Source organism: Gopherus flavomarginatus, chromosome 5 (assembly GCF_025201925.1).
Source record: "Gopherus flavomarginatus isolate rGopFla2 chromosome 5, rGopFla2.mat.asm, whole genome shotgun sequence".
Classification (NCBI taxonomy): Eukaryota; Metazoa; Chordata; order Testudines; family Testudinidae; genus Gopherus; species Gopherus flavomarginatus.
Window position 1 is genome coordinate 135,954,863 of NC_066621.1, and position 22,525 is coordinate 135,977,387.

General features: G+C 44.1%; 1 protein-coding gene across 1 annotated transcript; it reads left to right on the forward strand.

The window, feature by feature from the left end:
• The first annotated feature begins 1,158 nt into the window (after positions 1 to 1,158).
• Positions 1,159 to 22,015, forward strand: LOC127051628 (cholesterol 24-hydroxylase). Its single transcript, XM_050954202.1, has 15 exons — positions 1,159 to 1,282; positions 10,307 to 10,388; positions 10,717 to 10,798; positions 11,405 to 11,478; positions 12,406 to 12,492; positions 13,103 to 13,241; positions 14,357 to 14,467; positions 15,283 to 15,439; positions 15,823 to 15,888; positions 17,313 to 17,385; positions 17,876 to 17,960; positions 19,105 to 19,215; positions 19,548 to 19,636; positions 20,178 to 20,244; positions 21,227 to 22,015. Exons 1-15 carry the CDS (start codon positions 1,159 to 1,161, stop codon positions 21,386 to 21,388), a joined length of 1,509 nt encoding a protein of 502 aa, XP_050810159.1. The 3' UTR covers positions 21,389 to 22,015.
• The last annotated feature ends 510 nt before the right edge of the window (positions 22,016 to 22,525 follow it).

The following is a 22,525-nucleotide window of genomic DNA, read 5'->3' on the forward strand; positions in this document are numbered from 1 at the left end:
ACACGGTCATCAGGAACGTTTCCAATACTGAGTACGGATTGCACTACACTGCTCACTGACAAAGAGAAGATACTGCAAAGGTGGGCAGAGCACTTTAACAACATTTAACTTCACAGTAAAAACATTCCAAGGGCGTTGTAATTATCCAAAACCAAGCATAATAAACTAGGAAACTCAGGGTTTAAGGTTACACTTGAAAGAAATGCAGATATGTTCAGGTAAGAAATGCATAGTTAAGAAAACCAGAAAGCCAAAGCGCTGCCTTGTAGTGATGGATTATGGTTAAGACATTTTAGTATTTGTGGTCCTAGATTAGTTTACATGTGTTTTTAAAGGCACATTTGATTTTAGCCCTTTGATCTTTGCTGTCCAAGATTTGTGAAATGAATGCCCCAAAAGTCAGCCAACATCATAACAATGAACTATCAAGTGACTGTTTCTCGGTTGCCAACTCTCAGATTTTATCACAAGTTGCACAGTATTGAGTGTTTGTTCTCTTAAAGCCCCTGCTCCAGCAGTCTTATGAATTGTGGGAAAATCTCAGATGTTAATTAAAAAGAAAAATTACATTTCTGCTCCTATGCGCCGCTTGCGCTTGTAAACAAGACCCGAATGCGATCTCAAAGTTCACAAATCAGAAGGCAAATACAGAGAACCCAAAGGATATATTTTTAATATGAAGATTTTTTAAAAAATCTTGATTTTAAAAATTAAAGCTTTTTAGGCCAAGCTCGGGGTGGGCAGGAGGGGTGTTACTCGTGATTTTTGAACCAGGCTGTATAACCGAAGGGGAGGAAAGTCCTGCATTTCTGTATAACACACGAGTTTCACCTCCCTGTATCCCTTCAGTGGATTTTGCCCTGTGCTGACAGCTCCCTTGGGGAATTATTAACTTTCTGATTTCCCTCTGGTGAGAAGAGCAGCAAGGCTCCCCCGGGGGACGTGGGCCGGGCTGGGGACAGGCTGTTACAGACTCCTTGGCTTTGCGGGGCCCAGCCCGGGACGGGAGGCAGAAGAGCCGGGGGAAGGCCTGGGCGGCGCGGCAGGGCTGCCCTGTCTCTTTAAGCACAGCCCTGCGGCACTTTCTGCCTCTCCCCGAGGGGCAGGGCAGGGAGTCGGACACCCGCCCGACCCCGGCGGAGCAATCTAGCCCCCGCTATGGAGTGGCTGGGGGCCCTGCTGCTCCTCTTGCTCTCGCTTTGCCTCCTGGCCTTCGGCCTTTACTGCGGCTACGTGAGAGCCGTCCACGTGAAGTACGATCACATCCCCGGCCCCCCGAGAGCGAGATAAGGGCGGGGCCAGGAGCCTGCCCCCAGGGAGAGACGGGGGGGGAGCAAGGATCTTGCTATTTCAGGCATCTCAGCAGCACCCTCCGCCCATGTGCCACACCAGTGCCAGGTCCCCTGGGGGTGGCAGGTTCTCACTTTGCACCAGCCTGGGTGCCCATCTGCTGCCCTGCTAATGTCAGCGTGGCCCAGTGAGGAAAAAGGGGAGGGGGCTGCTGTGCTGTCCCTCCGGGAGGGGTGTCCGTGACCTTGCTGGTGTTGCAGGGATAGGCGTGCTGGCCTGACCCGCTTTGGGTGCAGAACTGGCTCCGTTATAGTCAGTGGCAGCTTTGCCATTGGCTCGAATGAGGTCAGGATTTCTCCTTTTATCCTGGGGGCGGTAAGCACCTGCTTAGAGGCACTTTAAGTCGTTTACCTGGAGGATTTGGCTTTGAGTTATATTTGTAGGATTTGGGCCCTGGCAATCCAGGGGAGGGGGTTGTGATCCATCTCGGGGCTGGCGGACTGGATATGTTTGAAGCTCTGTTTCTGTCATACGCTGTCTTTAAACTGACCCCGTTTAGCACAAAGCTCCCCCCTCCCGAATGTCTGTGGTCATATCAGAATTTTTGGATCACATCAGCTGACAATAATTTCACCTGCTTCAGCATAGTCTTTCCTTACCGTGTAGGTGTTCTGTTTTGGCAAAAAACAAATGTCAACAGATATGAACAGTGGTAAAGAGACCTATAGCCCCAACGTGGCATTGCTGTCACAAGGAGAAACAGCTCATGTAGGGGTATTGAGGCTGCTTATTTAACCTTATCTTTGGGCCTGTGTGCCGTAGTAAACTGGGCATATACCAGTATGTGAGCAGATGCAGCAATAGCATTCTGTTGCATAAGCAGCCACTCAAGGATATCAAGTTTGGTTGTGTAACTACAGTTATCATGTCTATCTGTTCAGAGTCTACAAATTAATATTGGGGATACTCCAGCTCTAGCCCTGTTTGTAGTTAGATCAAAATGGCTTTCTAGGCCTGTGGCACCATGTAAGTTAAGTTTTTGGTTATTTGTCTGTTTCTTCTTAAGGATTTTTGATTTGATCTTCACTGATCAGCCTAGGTAGGATCCTTCAGAATAAGGCTTGTGATCTCTATATCCCTTTTTAATTTCCAACACTGCTATATTATGCACTATATTGAGATTTGTGTGGCTCCAAGTATCGGCTTTATTTAGGCTTGATACCCTGTTGTATATTTTAGAATAGAAACTGGGTAAATTGTTTAAGGTGCTGAGAGCCTTCATTTATGGGCACTTTTAAATTAAAACATTCTGCTGAATAGCTGTGAAAATGATCCTTGCATTGGGGTTTTGGGCCATTTTTCTCACTTGAATGGCTCACATCTTTGATTATCCCATCAAAGGTTTATTTCACATAAGAAATCTAAAGGAAAACCTGGAAAAATAGATGTCTTTCCAAACTGGGTGACATTTTTTGGGATAATTGTCACATGCTGATACATCCCAGCCTGAGCAAAGGTATCACACAGTGGTCTACAATAGGTGTTAGGAATCCAGGAGTTTAATGAGTATTCTAGTCCCCTTGTAGCCCTTTGATCTGAATCTTTGTTCATGTGATAAAGAGAACCATTTTTAAGATCCCAATCCTGTGAGATGCTGAACCCCCCCACAGCTCCAATTGGAATCCAGGACTTCTGCAAAGAATCCTCTGCACTCCAAGAATCTCTGCAGAGCTCTGGAAAACAATGAACTTGCAATGACGCAGATGTGTGAAATGATGCAAATGTGTGAAATGGCTACACTACAGGATTATTCCGATTTTACAGAAACCGTTTTTTAAAACAGATTGTATAAAGTCGAGTGCATGTGGCCACACTAAGCACAGTAATTCGGCGGTGTGCGTCCATGTACCGAGGCTAGCATCGATTTCCGGAACATTGCACTGTGGGTAGCTATCCCATAGCTATCCCATAGTTCCCACAGTCTCCCCCGCCCATTGGAATTCTGGGTTGAGATCCCAGTGCCTGATAGGGCAAAAAACATTGTCGCTGATGCTTCTGGGTACAGCCTCACCCCTCCCTCCGTGAAAGCAGCGGCAGACAACCGTTTCGTGCCTTTTTTCCTGGGTGAACTGTGCAGACGCCATACCACGGCAAGCATGAACCCTGCTGAGCTCAAGACAGCAATCGTGGACGTTTTAAAGACCTCGCGCATTTTCGTGCAGTCTATGCTGAACCAGGACCTGCAAAGCCAGGCGAGGAGGAGGTGGTTATGGCAGAGCGGCAACGAGAGTGATGAGGACATGGACACAGAATTCTCTCAAACTGCAGGCCCCGGCGTGTTGGAGATCCTGCTGGTAATAGGGCAGGTTCTAGCCATGGAACGCCGATTTTGGGCCCGGGAAACAAGCACAGACTGGTGGGACCACGTAGTGTTGCAGGTGTGAGACGATTCCCAGTGGCTGTGAAACTTTTGCATGCGTAAGGGCACTTTCATGGAACTTTGTAACTTGCTTTCCCCTGCCCTGAAATGCCAGAATACCAAGATGAGAGCAGCCCTCACAGTTGAGAAGTGAATGGCAATAGCCCTCTGGAAGCTTACAACGCCAGACAGCTACCGGTCAGTCAGGAATCAGTTTGGAGTGGGCACATCTACTGTGGGGGCTGCTGTGCTGGAAGTAGCCAAAGCAATCACTAAGCTGCTGCTACGAAAGGTTGTGACTCTGGGAAATGTGCAGGTCATAGTGGATGGCTTTGCTGCAATGGGATTCCCTAACTGTGGTGGGGCAATAGATGGAACCCATATCCCTATCTTAGCACCAGGGCACCCAGTACGTAAACCGCAAGAGGTACTTTTCAATGGTGCTGCAAGCACTGGTGGATCACAAGGGACATTTCACTAACATCCACATGGGCAGGGCCGGCTCCAGGGGTTTTGCCGCCCCAAGCAGCCAAAAAAAAAAAAAAGCCACGATCGTGATCTGCGGCAATTCAGCGGGAGGTCCTTTGCTTCGAGCCGGAGTGAGGGACCCTGCACTGAATTGCCGCCGAATACCTAAAAGTGCCTCTCTGCTCTGGAGTTGCCGCCCCAAGCACCTGCTTGATAAGCTAGTGCCTGGAGCTGGCCCTGCACGTGGGATGGCCGGGAAGGGTTCATGACGCTTGCGTCTTCAGGAACACTACTCTGTTTAAACACCTGCAGCAAGGAAATTACTTCCCAGAGCAGAAAAATAACAGTTGGGGATGTTGAAATGCCTGTAGTTATCCTGGGGGACCCAGCCTACCCCTTGATGCCATGGCTCAGGAAGCCATACACAGACAGCCTGGACAGTAGTCAGGAGCTTTCAGCTACAGGCTGAGCAAGTTCAGAATGGTGGTAGAATGTGCATTTGGCTGTTTAAAGGCGCACTGGCGCACATTACTGACTCGCTCAGACCTCAGCCAAACCAATGTCCCCATTGTTATTGCTGCTTGCTGTGTGCTCCACAATCTCTGTGAGAGTAAGGGGGAGACCTTTATGGCGGGGTGGGAGACTGAGTCAAATCACCTGGCCGCTGATTACGCGCAGCTAGACACCAGGGCAATTAGAAGAGCACACCAGGAAGCGGTGCGCATTAGAGAAGCTTTGAAAACCAGTTTCATCACTGGCCAGGGTACAGTGGGACTGTTGTGTTTTTTTTCTCCTTGATGAAACCCACTACCCCTTGATTGACTCATTCTCTGTAAGCCACCTCCACCCTTTGAACACAGCTTGCTTTCTAAGGAAATAAAGTCACTCTCGTTTAAAAATCATGTATTCTTTATTAATTCATTTTAAAAAGAGAGAGAGAACTGACAAGGTAGTCCGGGTGGGGTTCGGGATGAGGATAGGAGAGAAAGAAAAGACCACTAAAAAAATTTCATAATAATGACAGCCTTTTGGTTGGGCTGCCTGCAGGAGTGGAGTGGGCAGGTGCACAGAGCCTCCCCGCACGTGTTCTTACTCATCTGGTGGATGAGGAGGCTAAGGAACATGGTGAGGGGGGAGGGTGGTTATACAGGGGCTGCAGCGGCACTCTAAGATCCTGCTGCCGTTCCTGAAGCTCCACCGTACACCGGACCATGTCAGTTTGATCACACAGCAGCCCCAGCGTTGGATCCTGCCACCGCTGATCTTCCTGCCGCCACCTCTCATCTCGAACGTCCCTCCTGTCTTCATGTTCGTCCCTCCTGTCCTCACAGTCACTGGCATCTTTCCTATACTTTGATACCACTCCCTTCCACTCATTCAGATGAGCTCTTTCATTGCGAGTCACTTCCATTATTTCCGAGAACATTTCGTCTCGCGTCTTTTTTTTTCCCACTGCTTTATCTGAGATAGCCTTAGGGATGGAGTAGGAAGGCTTGAAAAATTTGCAGCTGCATGAGGGAGGGGAAAAAAGGGAGAGAAATATTTAAAAAGATACATTTTACAGAACAATGGTTATACTCTTTCATAGTGAACAACACTATTCACCTTACATAGCACATGTGATTTCACTACAAGGTCGCATTTTTCATCTTAATATTAAGTGCCTGCGGCTCTGGTGTTAGATCTCACAGATGCAGGTCCGGGCAGCAGAATTTGGCTTGCATGCGGCCATGGTAAGCCATTGTCTTTCGTCTTCTGCAGACTTCATATATCCAGCGCCCTCCTTTCCCAAATAGCAAGCAAAGCCTGTTGAGTGCTGCTTCTTTCCTTTTCTCGTGCAGCAGCAGAAACCACCACCCCCCCGTCCAATTCTCTGGGATGGTCACTTTACCCCTCCCCTCACCGTGTGGCTGGTATCATGGAAGATCACTGCTAAACACCCCCCTCCCTTTCCCACCGTGTGGCTGGTAGCAGGGAAGATCCCTGCTAGCCAAACGCGAAAAAGCTCAGCGCCATTACGCCCCCTCCCCCCCCCCCGCTTCCTCCTGCTTGGCTACCTGCAGGGAAGGATTTCTTTTCAGCCACAGGCAAACAGCCCAGTAGGAATGGCCATCTCTGTTCCCTTAATTAAATTCCTGAATTTCAAGCAGGTTACCATGAGCGATATCACTCTCCTGAGGATAACACAGCGAGATAAAGAACGGATGTTGCTTGAATGCCAGCAATCACTGGGACCATACGCAGCTAGGATTTGTCATGCAATGATATCAGATTACTTGCTACATGCATGGCGTGGTCAAGTGTCATACCATGGAGGACAGAATAAGACTGCCCTGCCCAGAAACCTTCTGCAAAGGCTTTTGGACTACCTCCAGGAGAGCTTCATGGAGATGTCCCTGGAGGATTTCTGCTCCATCCCCAGACACGTTAACAGACTTTTCCAGTAACTGTACTGGCCGTGAATGCATCCCAAGTCCTCAGGGCAAATTAATCATTAAAAAAACTCTTGCTTTTAAACCAGGGTTTATATTTACAAAGGTACACCCACCAGAGTCCCTTCCATGACTTCATTGTCTGGGATAGTGGCTTGGGAGGGCTGGGAGGGTAATTCCGTCAGGGTGAGAAAAAGCTCCTGGCTGTTGGGGAGAACGGAGTGCTGTGTGCTTTCTGCAAGCTCGTCCTCCTCTTCCTCCTCCTCATCTTTCCCGTGCGCAGAATCCTCAGGCATGGCTGAGATTATCACCCCCACCTCGGAATCCACAGACAAGGGTGGGATAGTGGTGGCGGATCCCCTAGAATTGCATGCAGCTCAGTGTAGAAGCGGCATGTTTTCGGCCCTGCCCTGGACCTTCCGTTTGCTTCTTTGGTTTTCTGGTAGGCTTGTCTGAGCTCCTTAACTTTCACATGGCACCGTACTGAGTCCCTGGTGTGGCCTCTCTGCATCATGGCCTTGGAAATTTTTTCAAATGTTTTTTCATTTCATCTTTTGGAACGGAGTTCTGTTAGCACGGAATCCTCTCCCCATACAGCAATCAGATCCAGTACTTCCCATGCAGTCCATGCTGGAGCTCTTTTTCGATTCTCAGGAGACTGCATTGTTACCTGTGCTGATGAGCTCTGCATGGTCACTTGTGCTGGTGAGCTCTCCACGCTGGCCAGACAAGAAATGAAATTCAAAAGTTTGCAGGGCTTTTCCTATCTACCTGGCCAGTGCATCCGAGTTCAGATGGCTTTCCAGAGCAGTCACAATGGTGCACTGTGGGATACCGCCCAGAGGCCAATACCGTCGAATTGCAGCCACACTAACCCTAATCCGACACGGCAATACCGATTTCAGCGCTACTCCCCTCGTCGGGGAGGACTACAGAAATCGGTTTTAAGAGCCCTTTATATCGATATAAAAGGCTTCGTTGTGTGGATGGGTGCAGGGTTAAATCAGTTTAACGTTGCTAAATTCGGTATAAACGCGTAGTGTAGACCAGGCCTCAAACATGCTGGTTTAGTCATTTAGGGCCATGGAGTGCTCTCTATGTTAATTAGCATGGCAACTGAGGCTTACATACCAACAGCCTCTTAAAAAAAATATGCAAGTGGCCTGTGTGAAGAATATATGTTCTGTATTATCTTGGGTCCTGATCCTGCAAACCATACTCATTAAACTCCTGGATTGCTAACACATGCTTAACTTTATGTGTTAAGTCCATTAGGTGTCCCATTGATCAAAAAAGCATAAATGGAAAAAAATGTGGTGCTGTCCTTTCCATGGGAGGATGGGGTAGAAGTGTTCTAGAGTAGGACCGTTGACATGTTCTGTCTCCATGAACCAGACACTGGGCTAGAGCATACATAGGGGAGGATTCAGAGGCCTTTTCTATACTAAACCTTTCTCCAGCACCAGTGCTGCTCAACCAGCAGGAGCACTAGAGTAGACAGGCCACTTTTGCCACCAATGTTCTAACAGCTAGAACTGCTCTAAGCAGATCTAGACAATACTATCTATGGTAAGCTTTGCAGGGCTCTTACCACTGTAGTGAGCACTTCACATGCTTTTAACATTGTTCTTCTCTCAACATCCCTGTGAATTTTACCAATAGGGAGCTGAGATAGAGCAACAAAGTGACTTGTCTAAGGTGACACAGAAAGTGTTTGACAGAGCAGGGAATTGAAACCAGCTCTCCTAAGTACCAGGCGAGTGCACTAACCATTTGGCCATCTTTCCTCTGTCATTGTGAATTAAACCACTGGCAGCCAGTGTATGTGAGCATTCCCACCATTGTTACCACCAGTGACTCTGGCACTGGTGGACTTACTTGCATTGGTGGGAAATTTTGAAGAAAAATATTTGTGATGAGGACAACAACCACAGTCGTCAAATGAGACACGCAGAAGGGGAGCCAGGGCTACAACTTTGCTCCTTTATGCTCAGAACACGCAGGTTTCTGATACTTCAGCTAAAGGAGAATTTCTTTTGGTAACAGCAGCAGGGATCCTGTCTTTTTTGGTCCAGTTGCTAGAAGGGAACTTCACTGATTCACACCCACAAAGGGTTGAAACAGTTTGTTATAAACGGTTGGGTAATTTTATTAAATGCTTGACATTTTTAGTAACTGAAAGAAGCTAGCATAGAGCAAGGGAACCTGTGCTTTGTACCATAACAACAGCACAGCTATCTGTGTCTCATTTGGAAAACTGATCCCCTTAAGCACAGTTTGTTGGTTTTGTGAGAAATTGCAGTAGGAAGCTGCTGAGTCAGATCCTACTTCAGATGTACACAAAGTCAGTGGGAATTCCCAGCTTGCCTCTAAAGGAAGGAATTGATGCATGGGTTTTAAATAAAGCTGATGCATTTGATGGATTAACACCTTTTATTCATTTATGTAATTTCCATATTAGCCAATACTTTCCCTTCTGATTTTTCCTCTTTATTTCATAATTTGAATGAACCAGAATTTGTAGACAGAGAGGGGCCAATTCTAATCATACTTTCAGCAGTGTAACACCATTGACTGAGTTACCATGGTGTAAAGATGTTCAGAATTGGGCCCACATTCTCTCTTCTGTACATACAATTATATAACAACTACGGCATGGATTCAGGAATATTAGACTGAAGGCACTGGGTCCCTTTATCACTAATGCCAAGACAGTTACCACCTGTAATCCCAAACAACTCAGATTCTTACACAGACAAAAGACTGTCTCATTTTACAGAACAGCGGAGTCTTTGTGCTCAGCCCACGTCCAGACTAACCCACGGCATCGGCGGGTTAAAATCGATTGCTCGGGGATCGATATATCGTGTCTAGTCTGGACGCGATGTATCGATCCCTGAGCTCGCTTACATCGATTCCGGAACTCCATCAACCCGAACGGAGTTCCGGAATCGACACGGAGAGCCGCGGACATCGATGCAGCGCCGTCCAGACGGGTGAGTACCTCGATTTTAGAAATTCGACTTCAGCTACGTTATTCCCGTAGCTGAAGTTGCGTATCTAAAATCGATTTTAATACCTAGTCTGGACGTGGCCTCAGTCTCTGTTCACAGACCTTCTTCCTACAGAATGCAGAGAAATCTGCAAAACAATTGAAGGAGTCTTGCCTTGTAAACATCAGAGAAAGGGGTGGTGGGGAATGTGTCTTTTAGGAGGGGCTGTGCGTTGTGAGTGTGTTTTCTTAAAAGGAAAGAAAATACAAGCAATGCAGACAGCACATTAGTGGAAACCAGAACAACGTGATTAAGTTCTACAAAAGTTTACAAGCCACACAGAGTTGCAATCACTGTATCTAGAAATACACACTCATTAATACGATCTACTCTTGTCCTCAAATGAAGATTTAAAGCACATTTCAAAGGCAAATAAACATTATCTCTATTATTACAAATGGAGAAACTGATTCGTAAGGTCTAAGTTGTGTCAGTTCACACAGCAAGTTAATGGCAATGCTCCCTGCCTCATGCAGATCCCCCAAGACCTGCATATTCTGGGAGCTGAACCAATAAATTCTTCCAAGTCCCTTCCAGCCTTTAAGTCTATGTCCCATATTTCATTCCGTCCATAGACTCTTGAGGCCTATAGACAGAGTAGTGTTTCAGCCTTAGGATTAGACTAAGATCTAGTTTTGTTTTCTCCAGCTTTTTACTGGGACACCTGCCAACCATCTGGAGGATGCTAAAGAAAAATGAACTGGTGCTTAATCTCTTCATACAATGGTAAGTTGTTATATTTCAATAATTTTTCTTTTATTGAACCACACCACCACTGAGCATTACACAGGAGAGGGACATGCTGGCATCATTTACCCTATATCACAAATTGGGAAACTGAGGCACAAAGAGATTAAGTGATTTGCCCTGAGTCACTCAGCAAGTCAGTGACAGAGTCAGGAACAAACCATAGGTCTTGCTGTAAGTGCTTTGCCTAGGTGTGACGGTAGCAGTGCCCATTACACTGTATTGTGTTTCTTTGAGGTGTTTTCATTTCACACATGATCGATGTGTTATTCTGCACCATAATTCTTCTCCCTCTTTTCTCTTGTAGGGCAGAGGAGTATGGCCCCATTATACGTTTTAATGCTTTTCACAGAGTCTCGCTAATGGTTCTAAGTCCAGAAGGAGTAAAGGTACTGTATAAATCATCTGACTGGAATCATCCTATCCATCCACCCAGCCATCTGTCCTCTTATAAAATGAATTGGTGTGGTGCAGTGTTTGGAGTCTGAGGTTAGGAGCCAGGATGCCAGGGTTCTAGTTCTTGCTGTACTGTTTGCCTTGCACTGTTGCCGTGATTCAAGCCACTTGTGACATCTCTTTCCAGGATAGTGGATGCCGCAGCACTTACTGCAGTCAATGAGAGCTGCAGGTGCTCCACACTTCCAAAAAGTCATCCACTAACTGCTAGATGCCTCTGTTTCCCCCTTCTGAATCATAGGAATAATAGTGATGTGAGATTTGAGCAACTTTTGTAAGGCACTTTCAGATTCTGGAAGAAAAGATATTCTAGTGCTAGGCCGGCAAAGAATCCTTAAGTTCTGTAAGTGTACAAATGAGGGAGACAAACCCTCTAAAATAACTCTGTCTGGCAGATAAATGTGTTCCTTCCTAATAGTTCATGGGACGACTTTGTGTGATTCGTGGAGCCTGTTGCCTGTGAACTTTTGGTAAAACACAGAAATTATTGAATGCTCGAATGGCTCTTTATATTTGCTGACTGTGGGATTTGATTTTAGGAGTTCCTGATGATACCACAGTACCCGAAGGATCGAATAACATATAGCAAATTCTATGCTATATTTGGCATGAGGTAGGCCAGCTCCAATCAAAAGCATCGTGTGCTTAAAATAAATTTAGATATGAATAAAATGAGAGGAAGGGATTAAATTTGCTTTGATCGGATCTGGATTTGACTTTAAATTGGGATCCGTGGCTAAACCGCAGTCATCATTGGGCACAAGGCACCCATTATAGTAATGTGATGAGACTCAAATAGAATCAACTGTCTTTTTAGTGGACCAATGGAGAGTACACATGGAAGTCCTTTATCTTCCACATTCCTCCCTTGTGGGATATACACCTAGCCTCAGAACAGTTGGGCTTCTGTGAGCTGAACCCAAAGCAGATGAAAGTTTTCACAAGACTATTTTAAAAAATAAATCAGTCACTGGTTGCCCTTTATTGAATCATTCCATTGTGCATAGGGGTATTCAGCTGCTGGTTTTAATCATAGAGGGGGAAAATATCCTGCCCTGCTAGCATGATCTGCTGAAACATATAATGTGGTACTTCAGATATGATTATTTATGATTTTGGACATGGTAGTGTCTAAAAGCCTCCAGTCATGGATCAAGCCCAGTTGTGCTAGACAGTGTACAAACACAGCTGTCTTTTAAAGTCATTTCCTCTTCCGCTGGCATGAGTGGAATAATGTGCTTGGACCAACTTAGACTCATAGACTTTAAGGTCAGAAGGGACCATTATGATCATCTAGTGTGACCTCCTGCACAATGCAGGCCACAGAATCTCACCCATCCGCTTAGTGCTTCCTGAGAAAAGAACATATTTATAATTGGAAATTACAAAATATTGCCCTATTATAAAACCAAGTAGGCTAATGAGAGCTCAGGCAGATGGGGAAAGGCTGCTATACCTGTGGCTTAAAAGAATTGAAAACTTCATATCAAATCCCTTGCCAGAAACTTTTTCTTTTCCTTAATCCTCATCTTTTTGTTAGATTTTTAGGGAATGGCTTAGTGACTGATCTTAACCATGATCATTGGTACAAGCAACGGAGAATTATGGATCCAGCTTTCAGCCGAACGTAAGGGGCTCAAGCACCCACGGAAAAGAAATAGGGGATGCTCAGCGCCCACCAGCCACAACTGTTTGGCAGCTGGTGGGAGGTGCATAGGGAGGGTGGAGAGCAATCGGTGGGTAGGGGCCTCGGGAGGGGGCAGAGCGGGGTGAGAAGAGGCGAAGTAGGGGCAGGGCCGCAGAGTGGAGTACCCCAGGAAAAATAAAATTCAGCTCCTATGCTTAGAGGGAAAGGTAAGCTAAATCTTGGCTTTCTGTTTCATTTTGGGTCTGATCCCAAACCCACTGGAGTCAGTGGGAGTCTTTCCATTGAAGTCAGTGGGCTCTGAATCAGGCCCTTTGCTCTGAAAGTGATTCATTCCATGGTTATTCTTATCTCTAGCAGGATTGAATTCCACAGAAGTAGTGCAAGCAGAATTTAGCTCGTTCTATTGTGCTTAAGCAAGTGATTATACCAGGTGTTTTCTTTAATTTGGAAAAATGTATGTAGCTATTTTGGAGTTTAAAATATCATTTGAAAATTTTTTTATTCTCTAAATTTTCCTTTGTAAAACAAGTGAAGATAATTTTTCTTTGAACAAAGATGCCCCATCACTAATATTTTTTTAATTGTCCAGCTACCTGATTGGTTTGATGGAAACCTTTAATGAAAAAGCAGAGGAGCTGATGAAGAAGCTAGAGGAAAAAGCAGATGGAAAAACTGAACTGGACATCATGAGCATGATGAGCCAAGTGACTCTGGATGTTATTGCAAAGGTACAGACTGTCTGACTTCCTTTTTCAATTGTAAGTGACAGAACAGTTGAAGTGCAGATACCTAGGCCAAAATCAAGGGGCTGTAGCTGTGAAACAGAAAACTTTCCCCTGAAGGCCAGTCTAGTTCAGGGTGAGAGTGCACCACCTCTACACAGGGAGAGTAGTAGCATACTCCCTAACTAGACCCACTGACATCAGTGTGAAGTAAGATAACTACTCGCAGAATAAGGTACCACTCAACCTGCCCAAGGGTGGCAGAATATGATCTGCAGTAAGGGATGGAGGGGAAACATTTTCAGAAGTGTTTTATGTCCCAGTTTAGAAACCCCTAAGTGACTTATGTGCTTTTCGGAAATAGGACTTTGGCATGTTTTGAACATTTTGCTTAGGGGTTGTTACATTCAGGCTGTGTGTGGTGTGCAGTTGGAGGTGTGATTTGCACCTCACATAGCCATACCAGTGCTAGCTTTCATCTAGCTAGCACACTAAAAGTGGCAGGGATTCAGTGTGGACTAGCAGCATAAGTGCATATCCAGGGTCCCAGATGGGCTTGTACAGCCCATGCTGAAGCCTATGTTGCCATTTTTGGTGTACTAACTTTGGTGTACCCAAGCTCACACCTGCAGTGTAGATGTAGCCTGAGAGAGTGCTCCAGGTCTGTGTCTTCTTCTCTCTCTCCTCAAATCTCAAAGGAACATGTCAGTATTAATTCACGTGTGTGTGTGTGTGTGTGTGTGTGTGTGTGTGTGTGTGTGTGTACAGTGTTAATTGCCATTGTGCATCAACAAAAACTTGCTATGGCTACATCCTCTCTGCAGGAGCCAGCACGAGGTTGGTAGAAGAGAGCAGTAAATTACTACCCCCATTGGGTAAGTAGTGTGACACAGAGGGGTGTCTCTGAGCCACACTCTCTCTCACAGGGGCTGCTTCTGGGCTTTAGATACCACCGTTTGCTCAGGACTGTACCTAAAGGTAAAATCTAACCCTTAGGTACTAGCATGATCTAGGAACAGGGCATGGGTCTATTCATGAGTTTTGGTTTTTTTAAATTATAGATGCAATAAGCAGAAGGATTTAATCAGCAAATAGATGCCTCTTTCTCTCAATATCCTCAGGTGGGCTTTGGCCTAGAATTAAACACGCTGCATGATCACCAGACGCCTTTCCCACATGCCGTGTCCATGGTCATGAGAGGAATGAACGAGATACGTATCCCTCTTGTGCAGGTCCGTACACATCTCACTTCAGTTAGTGCTCTCTTCAGAGTGAAGCTGTAGTCACTGCATGCATATTGACTGGTGAGCACAGTGGGCTGGGGTTGTGTGTTTGGGCCCGTTTGCAATAGAAGAAGGATCAACAGATTGAGATGGTTCCTGTGTCTTTCCTTTCCTCTCTCTTTTTGAAATAAAATTTCAGTAGCAATTTAAGAAACTCACACACTGAACAAAATATTTTCTTATCTCCCCTCTCTCTCTCTCTCTGAATAGAAGCATAAATGCATCTGAAAAAAGGATCATGATCTTTACTAGAGCTGGTTAGAAAATGGGTTTTCTTTCTGTGAATTTTTTTTTTAGCAAAAATTCATATGCCAAAACTTTTCAACTGAAAACCAAAAAAAATTTATTTGAAAATTGCTGCCACAATGTCTCATGGGAGTTGTAGTTCAGATGCCTTGTGTTCCCATTCTCCTCTATAGGTCAGACACCCTGGTTAGACTACATCTCCCATGATGCAGGAGAGGGTGCATTTTGATGCTTCCCGGGAGTCCTTGGCCATGGTGCATGAGGCAGCTGAACTGAATTATAGCTGTTGTGAAGTGCTACAGCAGCATATCCAAACTGAAATATTTTGGTTTTCAAGCATTTGGTCTTTCAAGAAAAAAATCTAAATTTTCCATGGAGAGCAAATATTTTTAGCAAAAAATTCCATTTAATCAAACCCAGTTTTTTATTAAAAACAGTTTTGACCAGCCCTAAGTCTCTACACCTCTTTTGTTTATTCTGCAAAGCTAGTAAAATGACCAAGTACATTTTATATTCAGTACATGCCAGGAAAACAAAAATTGATAAAGGAGATCCGGGAAAGTGTGAGACTGCTGCGCCGTGTAGGAAAGGAATGCATTGAGCAGAGGCGAGAGGCCATCCAGAATGGGGAGGAAGTCCCACGAGATATTCTTACTCAGATCCTGAAAGGCGATGGTAGGAAACACAACATTCTCCGATTTCATTATTCTGTGAATTGTTTTGCAGGGTTAAACAGTGGATCCAAACACACCAAAATTTGGGGATTCACTTCTGGATCTGAACTTTAAGGCTCAGTCATTTCTAACATGGTCAGGAATGTTTCTTTCAAGCTGAAGATCCAAACAAGGGTTTCTTTACAAGTGGGACCTTGTCCTGGAGATTTTTGCTCCTTTCTGAGTTTAACATATACCTCTTTTTACATTTAGAATTGGAACTTGGGTTCCAGGTCACCACTGAGTCTCCTCCTCCCTTCTAGCCCCCCTGCCCCTTCCCATGTCCCCAAAATGTTGTTAAAGGGGCAAAGTGAACTTTCATAACTACTTTGTTTCCTATCCCAGCAGCTCAGGAGGAGACTGGAGATGATGAAAATATTCTGGATAACTTTGTCACTTTCTTCGTTGCTGGTTTGTACAGTAACTTTTTTACTCTGACACATAATGTGGGAAGCTATTGAAAACAGTATGCATTCCCAGGGGGTCTACAATGAGAGTTACTAAGGGCTTGATTCTCTCTCTGACACAGGTGTAGGTCAGGAGTAAATCCATTGCAAGTTACAGTGGTGTAAAATCAGTTTGAGTGAGATCTGGAGTGAGAAAAAGGAAAATGACATTTAACTCTCCCACCCATCAGATAAACATAATCAAAGAATGTCTGGACCAGTGGCTCCCACGCTATGGTCCACAGAGCAGCACTTGATGATGGTCTGCAAAGAGCTGGTTAGTCTCGTGATTCTGTCTCCTCCCCTAGATCTCATTGAAAGTAGCTAAAAGACATTATGGGAAATGTGGTCTAAATGCAATTCCTATAAAGTGAGGGCACAGTGTGTTGAAAAAATGTGCTCAAAGAATAGTTATCAATGGTTTTCTGTCAAACTGGGAGGATGTATCTAGTGGGGTCCTTCAAGGTTCTGTTCTTCATCCAAAACTAGTCAATATTTTCATGAATGACTTGGATAATGGAGTGGGGAGTATGCTTATAAAATTATGAATGATGCCAAGCTGAGGGGTATTGCTAACACTTTGGAGGACAGGATTAGAATTCAAAAGACGTGACAAATTGGAGAATTGGCCTGGAATTAACCAGATGAAAATCAATAAAGACAAGTGTAAAATACTGCACGTAGGAAGGCAAAATCAAATGCACAAACACACAATGGGGAGTAACTGAGTAGGAAGTAGTACTGCTGAAAAGGGTCTGGGGCTTCTAGTAGATCACAAATTAAATATGAGCCAACAATGTGATAAGGTTAATATCATTCTGGAATGTAATAAAAAATTATGTAAGACACAGAAGGTAATTATTCTGCTGTACTCAACACGGATATGGAGTAGTGTGTCCAGTTCTGGGCACCATACTTCTGGAAAGATGTGGACAAATTGAAGAGTGCAGAGAAGAGCAACAAATAAGGTTTGAAAAACCTGAACTATTGGGAAGATTTAAAAAACCTGGTATGTGTATTCTTGAGAAAAAAGATTGAGGGGGGTCTGATACTTTTCAGAAATGTTAAGGGCTATTATAAAGAAAATGGAGATCTGTTGTTCTCCATATCTTCTGAAAGTAGGACAAGAAATAATACACTTGATCTGCAGCTCAATTTGTTTGTGGTTTTTATTGCTGAAGGTCTCTTACATGCATATCTCAACATTTATGTGATTTCATTCATTTATTGCCTAGCACAGTATTAAAATTAAGCATTTGAGACTTATTTTTTTAGAGGCCTCAATCTGGCCTCTGGTGTTGTGGTCACAGTTGTATTGGTGCACTTAATTTTATATAGAAAAGTAATTTTTTCAATGTTACTTTTTAAATAGATTCTCAATATTTTTAGGTCATGAGACCACTTCGAATCAGTTATCATTTACAATAATGGAACTGGGGCGGCAACCTGAAATACTAGAAAGGTATGTTCACTCCATGCTTAGTTTGCCAGCCCAGTTCTCTGACTCTGGAGTGAGCATGTTGTGCCCCATAATAATTATAAGAACTATTAAATAAACAGTATTTATTCATAATAAATCCTAATCTGTATTCCAAAGTAAATAATATTTAATGCAATTCACACTGTAAAATAAAAAACATGGAAATGAGATTTTTCAATTCTATTTAAGTAATTTATTTAGAAGTCTTTATACCAAGCTCGTCTTGTCTGCAGATGGAATTTATCACATTTGATTGCATTATACTTTATGAATACTGCTGTGGTACTCATCCTGGAATATTTGCTCAGGCAGTCAGCCTTTGGAATCAATAGGCATTTTGTCTGAGGGAGGAAGGCAAGATCAGGCTCAATATTAGGATGGTTTAAAAAAAACAAACAAAAAAACCCTATTCACTTGGTCTAGCAGGAAATGGATGTCGATAACTACAGCTTCTCCTTCATTACACCTCTAGACTTCATGCTGAAGTAGATGAGGTTATTGGAGCCAAGAGGGACATTGACTATGAAGATCTTGGGAAGCTTGAGTACTTGTCACAGGTACAGTAGGAGAATGAGGCCAAAAGGGCAGTTGGCATTGTTTTGCAGCACTTTTACCATGTCATAGCACAGCCATTAGGGGCTCTGAACTGGTTTCATTTTATACAAGCAAAAGCAGCAGTCAGTTCTGACAGTGTTTGTCCTAGGTATTCTGAGCCTTCAGGGGTAGCATAACCTTGTGAGAAAAGATGTTCTTGGGTTTTCACTGTGAAATCACACAAAAATCCTTGCCTGCTTAGTTTAATTATTATCGGAGCATAGAACTAGGCAAAGGTGTCAACATATCCCGGCGCCGATGGGTGCTCGCGCCCCCCCCCTAACTCCACCCCTTCCCCGCCCGTGCCTCGTCCCCATTCCAACCCTTCCCCAAAGTCCCCGCTCCCTCCCTGTCCCTATTGGACCCCTTCCCAAATCCCTGCCCTGGCCCCACCTTTTCTCCAAGTGTGTTACATTCTCCCCCCTCCCTCCCAGCGCTTGCGCTGTGAAACACCTGTTTTGCACAGCAAGCGCTGGGAGGTAGCAGGAGAAGCGGAGCCCGCCGCGCACAAGGGAGGAGGCAGAGGCGGAGGTGAGCTGGGAGGGCGGGGCAGGGAGCTCTGCACCCACCAATTTTTCCCCGTGGGAGCTCCAGCCCCGGAGCACCCACGGAGTCGGCGCCTATGGAACTAGATTTCTCACTCACTCTATATATTTCAAGTGAATCTCTGCCCTTATTTTGACAACATGGGTTTGTAGCCTGGAACTCCACCCCAGAGAGTCTGTCTTGGGGTGACTGACCAGGTTTCAGAGCCTGAGCTCCAACCTAAGTGGTAATAGACTTTACACTGCTATTTTTAGCACTATGGTGCAAGCCCCACAAGCCCAAGGCAGTTGACCTGGGCTCTTAGTCTCGCTGCCGTGGGGTTTTGTTGGTTGTTTTTTTCATAGTGTTCTCCTTACACACAAGGCAGTAAGAAGGGCAGAAGTATATGTATTTAGCTGTCCTGCTTTGCTGGCCATCAACTTCTCTAGCTAGAGCCTTCCTTATATTGTTCACCCTCCAGATCAATGACCTGATTGGAAATGCTATGGGGGAAGAATTAGCATCATATCTCTTCTCTCCATGTTGTAATAATTAACTCTTTGTTACTCTGTGCTGACACAGGTTCTCAAAGAATCCCTCCGATTATACCCTCCTGTTCCAGGGACCATACGTTGGACAGGAAAGGAAAATGTCATTGAAGGTGTCAGAATTCCAGGAAACACTTCTCTCTTTGTGAGTTTGATGGCTGCATCCAAAACCCATCAGGTTGTAGGTCCACACACAATGGAGTTAGACACTACAGAGCCAGAATTCCCTGCTGGCATAGTTCATTGACTTTGGGGGAGTTATGGCAGCAGAGAATTGGGCACTGAAGACCAAAAGAGGAAGGTGTGAAGGGGGCTTTTGGACCCAGTTCGTGGCAGTACGTCAGATCCAGTGAGGGGGAGGGTGATGCAAAGTCTTTAGTTAGAGCCAAACAGAATTATTTTTGTCCTTGTGAGCCATCAGACAGGCTTTAGCAGTGTGCAGCTCATAAATAATACAAACACACATTTTATTGGCAGTTCAGCACATATGTCATGGGGAGGCTGGAAAAGTTTTTCAAGGACCCACTGACCTTTAATCCTGACCGATTTAACAAAGATGCACCAAAGTGAGTATATTTTACTACCATGTTACCAAAACATAGTGAGTAACCATTATGGTAAGAGCATTAACAGGGGAAATGTGTTTATTATTGTAGCTTTATGCTCAGATGAAAATCCAAGCATTATTGTTAATAATTTTGTGTTTTATACAGCAGGTTTTTATCTCCCATTCTCAAAGGAGAGTGGTGGTATTATTATTATTTTTTTATTTTATTTATTAACATTTAGACTTGAGTAGCATCCAAAGGCCAAATCAGATTGGGGCCCATTGCACTGTGCACCGTCCAAATATATAATGAACTACAGTCCCTGCCCCCAAGAGTTTACAGTGTCATTTTCCTCATATGACAGGAGATGGGTACAAAGACTTATGAAGCTATTCTGCTGTTAGGTTAAGAAGATGGCGCCTTCCAATGAGTCAGAGGTGTAAAGACATTATTCCGAAGCTATTCAAATTACAGTTGTGATGAAATATTTGACTTATAAACCAGCTTCTATCATTCCAGGGCAGCCATCAGAATAAATGTTGTATTTTTTTTCTTGTAGGCCATATTTTACCTATTTTCCATTTTCTTTGGGACCCCGTTCCTGTATTGGACAGATATTTTCACAGGTAGGCAGGCCTCTGAAGTTGTGGTGTATCCCACCTTTTTCATAGACTCCAAGGCCAGAAGGGACCATTGTGATCATCTTGTCCGACCTTCTATATAGCACAGACCATAGAACTTCCCCCAAATAATTCCGGAGCAGATCTTTTAGGAAAAACATCCAATCTTGATTTACGAATTGTCAGTGATGGAGAATCCACCATGACCCCTGGTAAATTGTTCCAGTGGTTGGTTAATCACGTTCACCATTACCAATTTATGCCTTATTTCCAATCTGAATTTGTCTAGCTTCAGCTTCCAGCCATGGGATCGTGTCAGACCTTTCTCTAATAGCTTGAAGAGCTCATTGTTAAATATTTGTTCCCCGGGCAGTCAGATCACCCATTAAACTTCTCTTTGTTAAGCTAAACAAATTGTATCTGTTGCTTCATTGGTACATGCTGTGCCATGTTGCTGAAGCAACAGGCAATCAGACAGGCCCAAAGGCATAGAGGCAAATCTACTGCCCTGGCCTCTTCCCCTGAGAGCTGGGATCCCCAAGGCTGTCCTGACGCACATTTGTGGACGGTGCAGGGAAACTGGCCTTGCTGTTTGTTGCCTGCTCTGCAGCTCTTGTGTGGAATCTTCTGTTTTTCCAGTCTCCCATGTTGCTAATGGAGCTCATCTAAATGCAGTTATACCTGCGCTGGCAATCCTCATATTAAAGTGGATTGATCCATATCCTTGTCTCCAAGCCAGACCTAGAACTTAACCAACAGACACATCTTTGTGCCTGTAATATATCTCCAATTCGGGAATGCTGCAGGTGACTGAGGAAAACCTCTCACAGGGGCAGCTGTCTCCCTAATGGAGTTACAATAACACCGTAGCTTGTATCGTTTTAAATCTCCGTATTTTACAGAATTGCGCAATGTCTTCAATTTAAATCTCTTCAGCCAAAGAAACATTTGCATCTGCTGATTTTGAGTGTTCTTTTCTCCTTAACAGATGGAGGCTAAAGTGGTGATGGCAAAACTGCTTCAGAGGTTTGAATTTCAGCTGGTGCCAGGGCAGAGCTTTAAAATTTTGGATACAGGAACCTTTAGACCAAAAGATGGTGTAGTGTGCATATTGAAACCACGCATCATTACAAAAGGGTTCCAAAAATAATGGGAGTGGGGAGCAAAGGAGTCAAATGGTGGTGGAGTTTCTCCCCAGATTTTAGAGATTTTGTAGTCACTTTTGAGGGGTGCTATATAGAAAATGTTGTTAGCCTACCCCGTAATTACTGTGGAGAAGTTCAGGAGTTTCATTTGAATCTTGTTGATCTGGAAGCTTTGCAAAAAGCGGACTTTTCATCAGGTACTGCCTGGTTCTCATCAGACTTGGAAAAATCACAAGAATATCATATCTCACTCTGCTGCGTATGATGACAGACAAACCTAAACCTGGTCCAGGTTTTTCACTGATTTCAATGGGACCATTGGGCATAAGTTCAGAAGCACCTGAGCATTTAAACAATGAATCAAACACTTGGTTGAATTGTACATTAGTTTTGGCTTGAGTTTGGGGGTGAAAGTTTGGGTTCATTCTTGTTGCACCCAAATCATTTTCCCCGCCCATGCTCTAAACTGTAATAGTGCATGTTACCCTTGCTCTGAATATGATTCAACATATGAAAGCTAATGGCAGGGGAGGGGATCAGAGGCTGCATCTATTATCTATCCTAGAGCTGTGCAAATACTGGATTTTCTGATTCATTGACAATTCCAAAACAGATTTAAAAAATTGTTTCAGAATGAGCAAAAATGAATTTAATTTTTTTTTGGCAACTCAATAAAGTAAAAAAAAAAAATTGGATTGAACAAAATGTTTTTATTTCAAGCCTTTTTTAATGTGTTTAATTGTTTGGTTTTTAATAAAATTAAGGTCAGTTTCTAAATGAAAAGTTATTTTGAATCAAAACATTGAAATGTTATGTTTTGTTTTGAAAATTTCAATGAAGCATTTCAGTTTTTTGCTGACTTTCTTTTTAGAGTTTTTACAGCCAAAGTAATTGGACAAAAGCACCATGAATTTGTAAAACATTTTAAATTTTGCCCATATCTAGTTTTTTCCTCCTTTCTTATCTGTCTCTCATGCTGTCTTTCACACTGTCATTCTCTCCAATCCCAGTCCATCTTGCTCAGTGAACACATGCTGGAAGCAAAAGTTGTGCTGTGTCTTAGCATTACCCTGTACTACTTCTACAGCTGACATTATCTGGATCCTAATATGACAGTGCTCTATGCCTGACGAAGCACACAG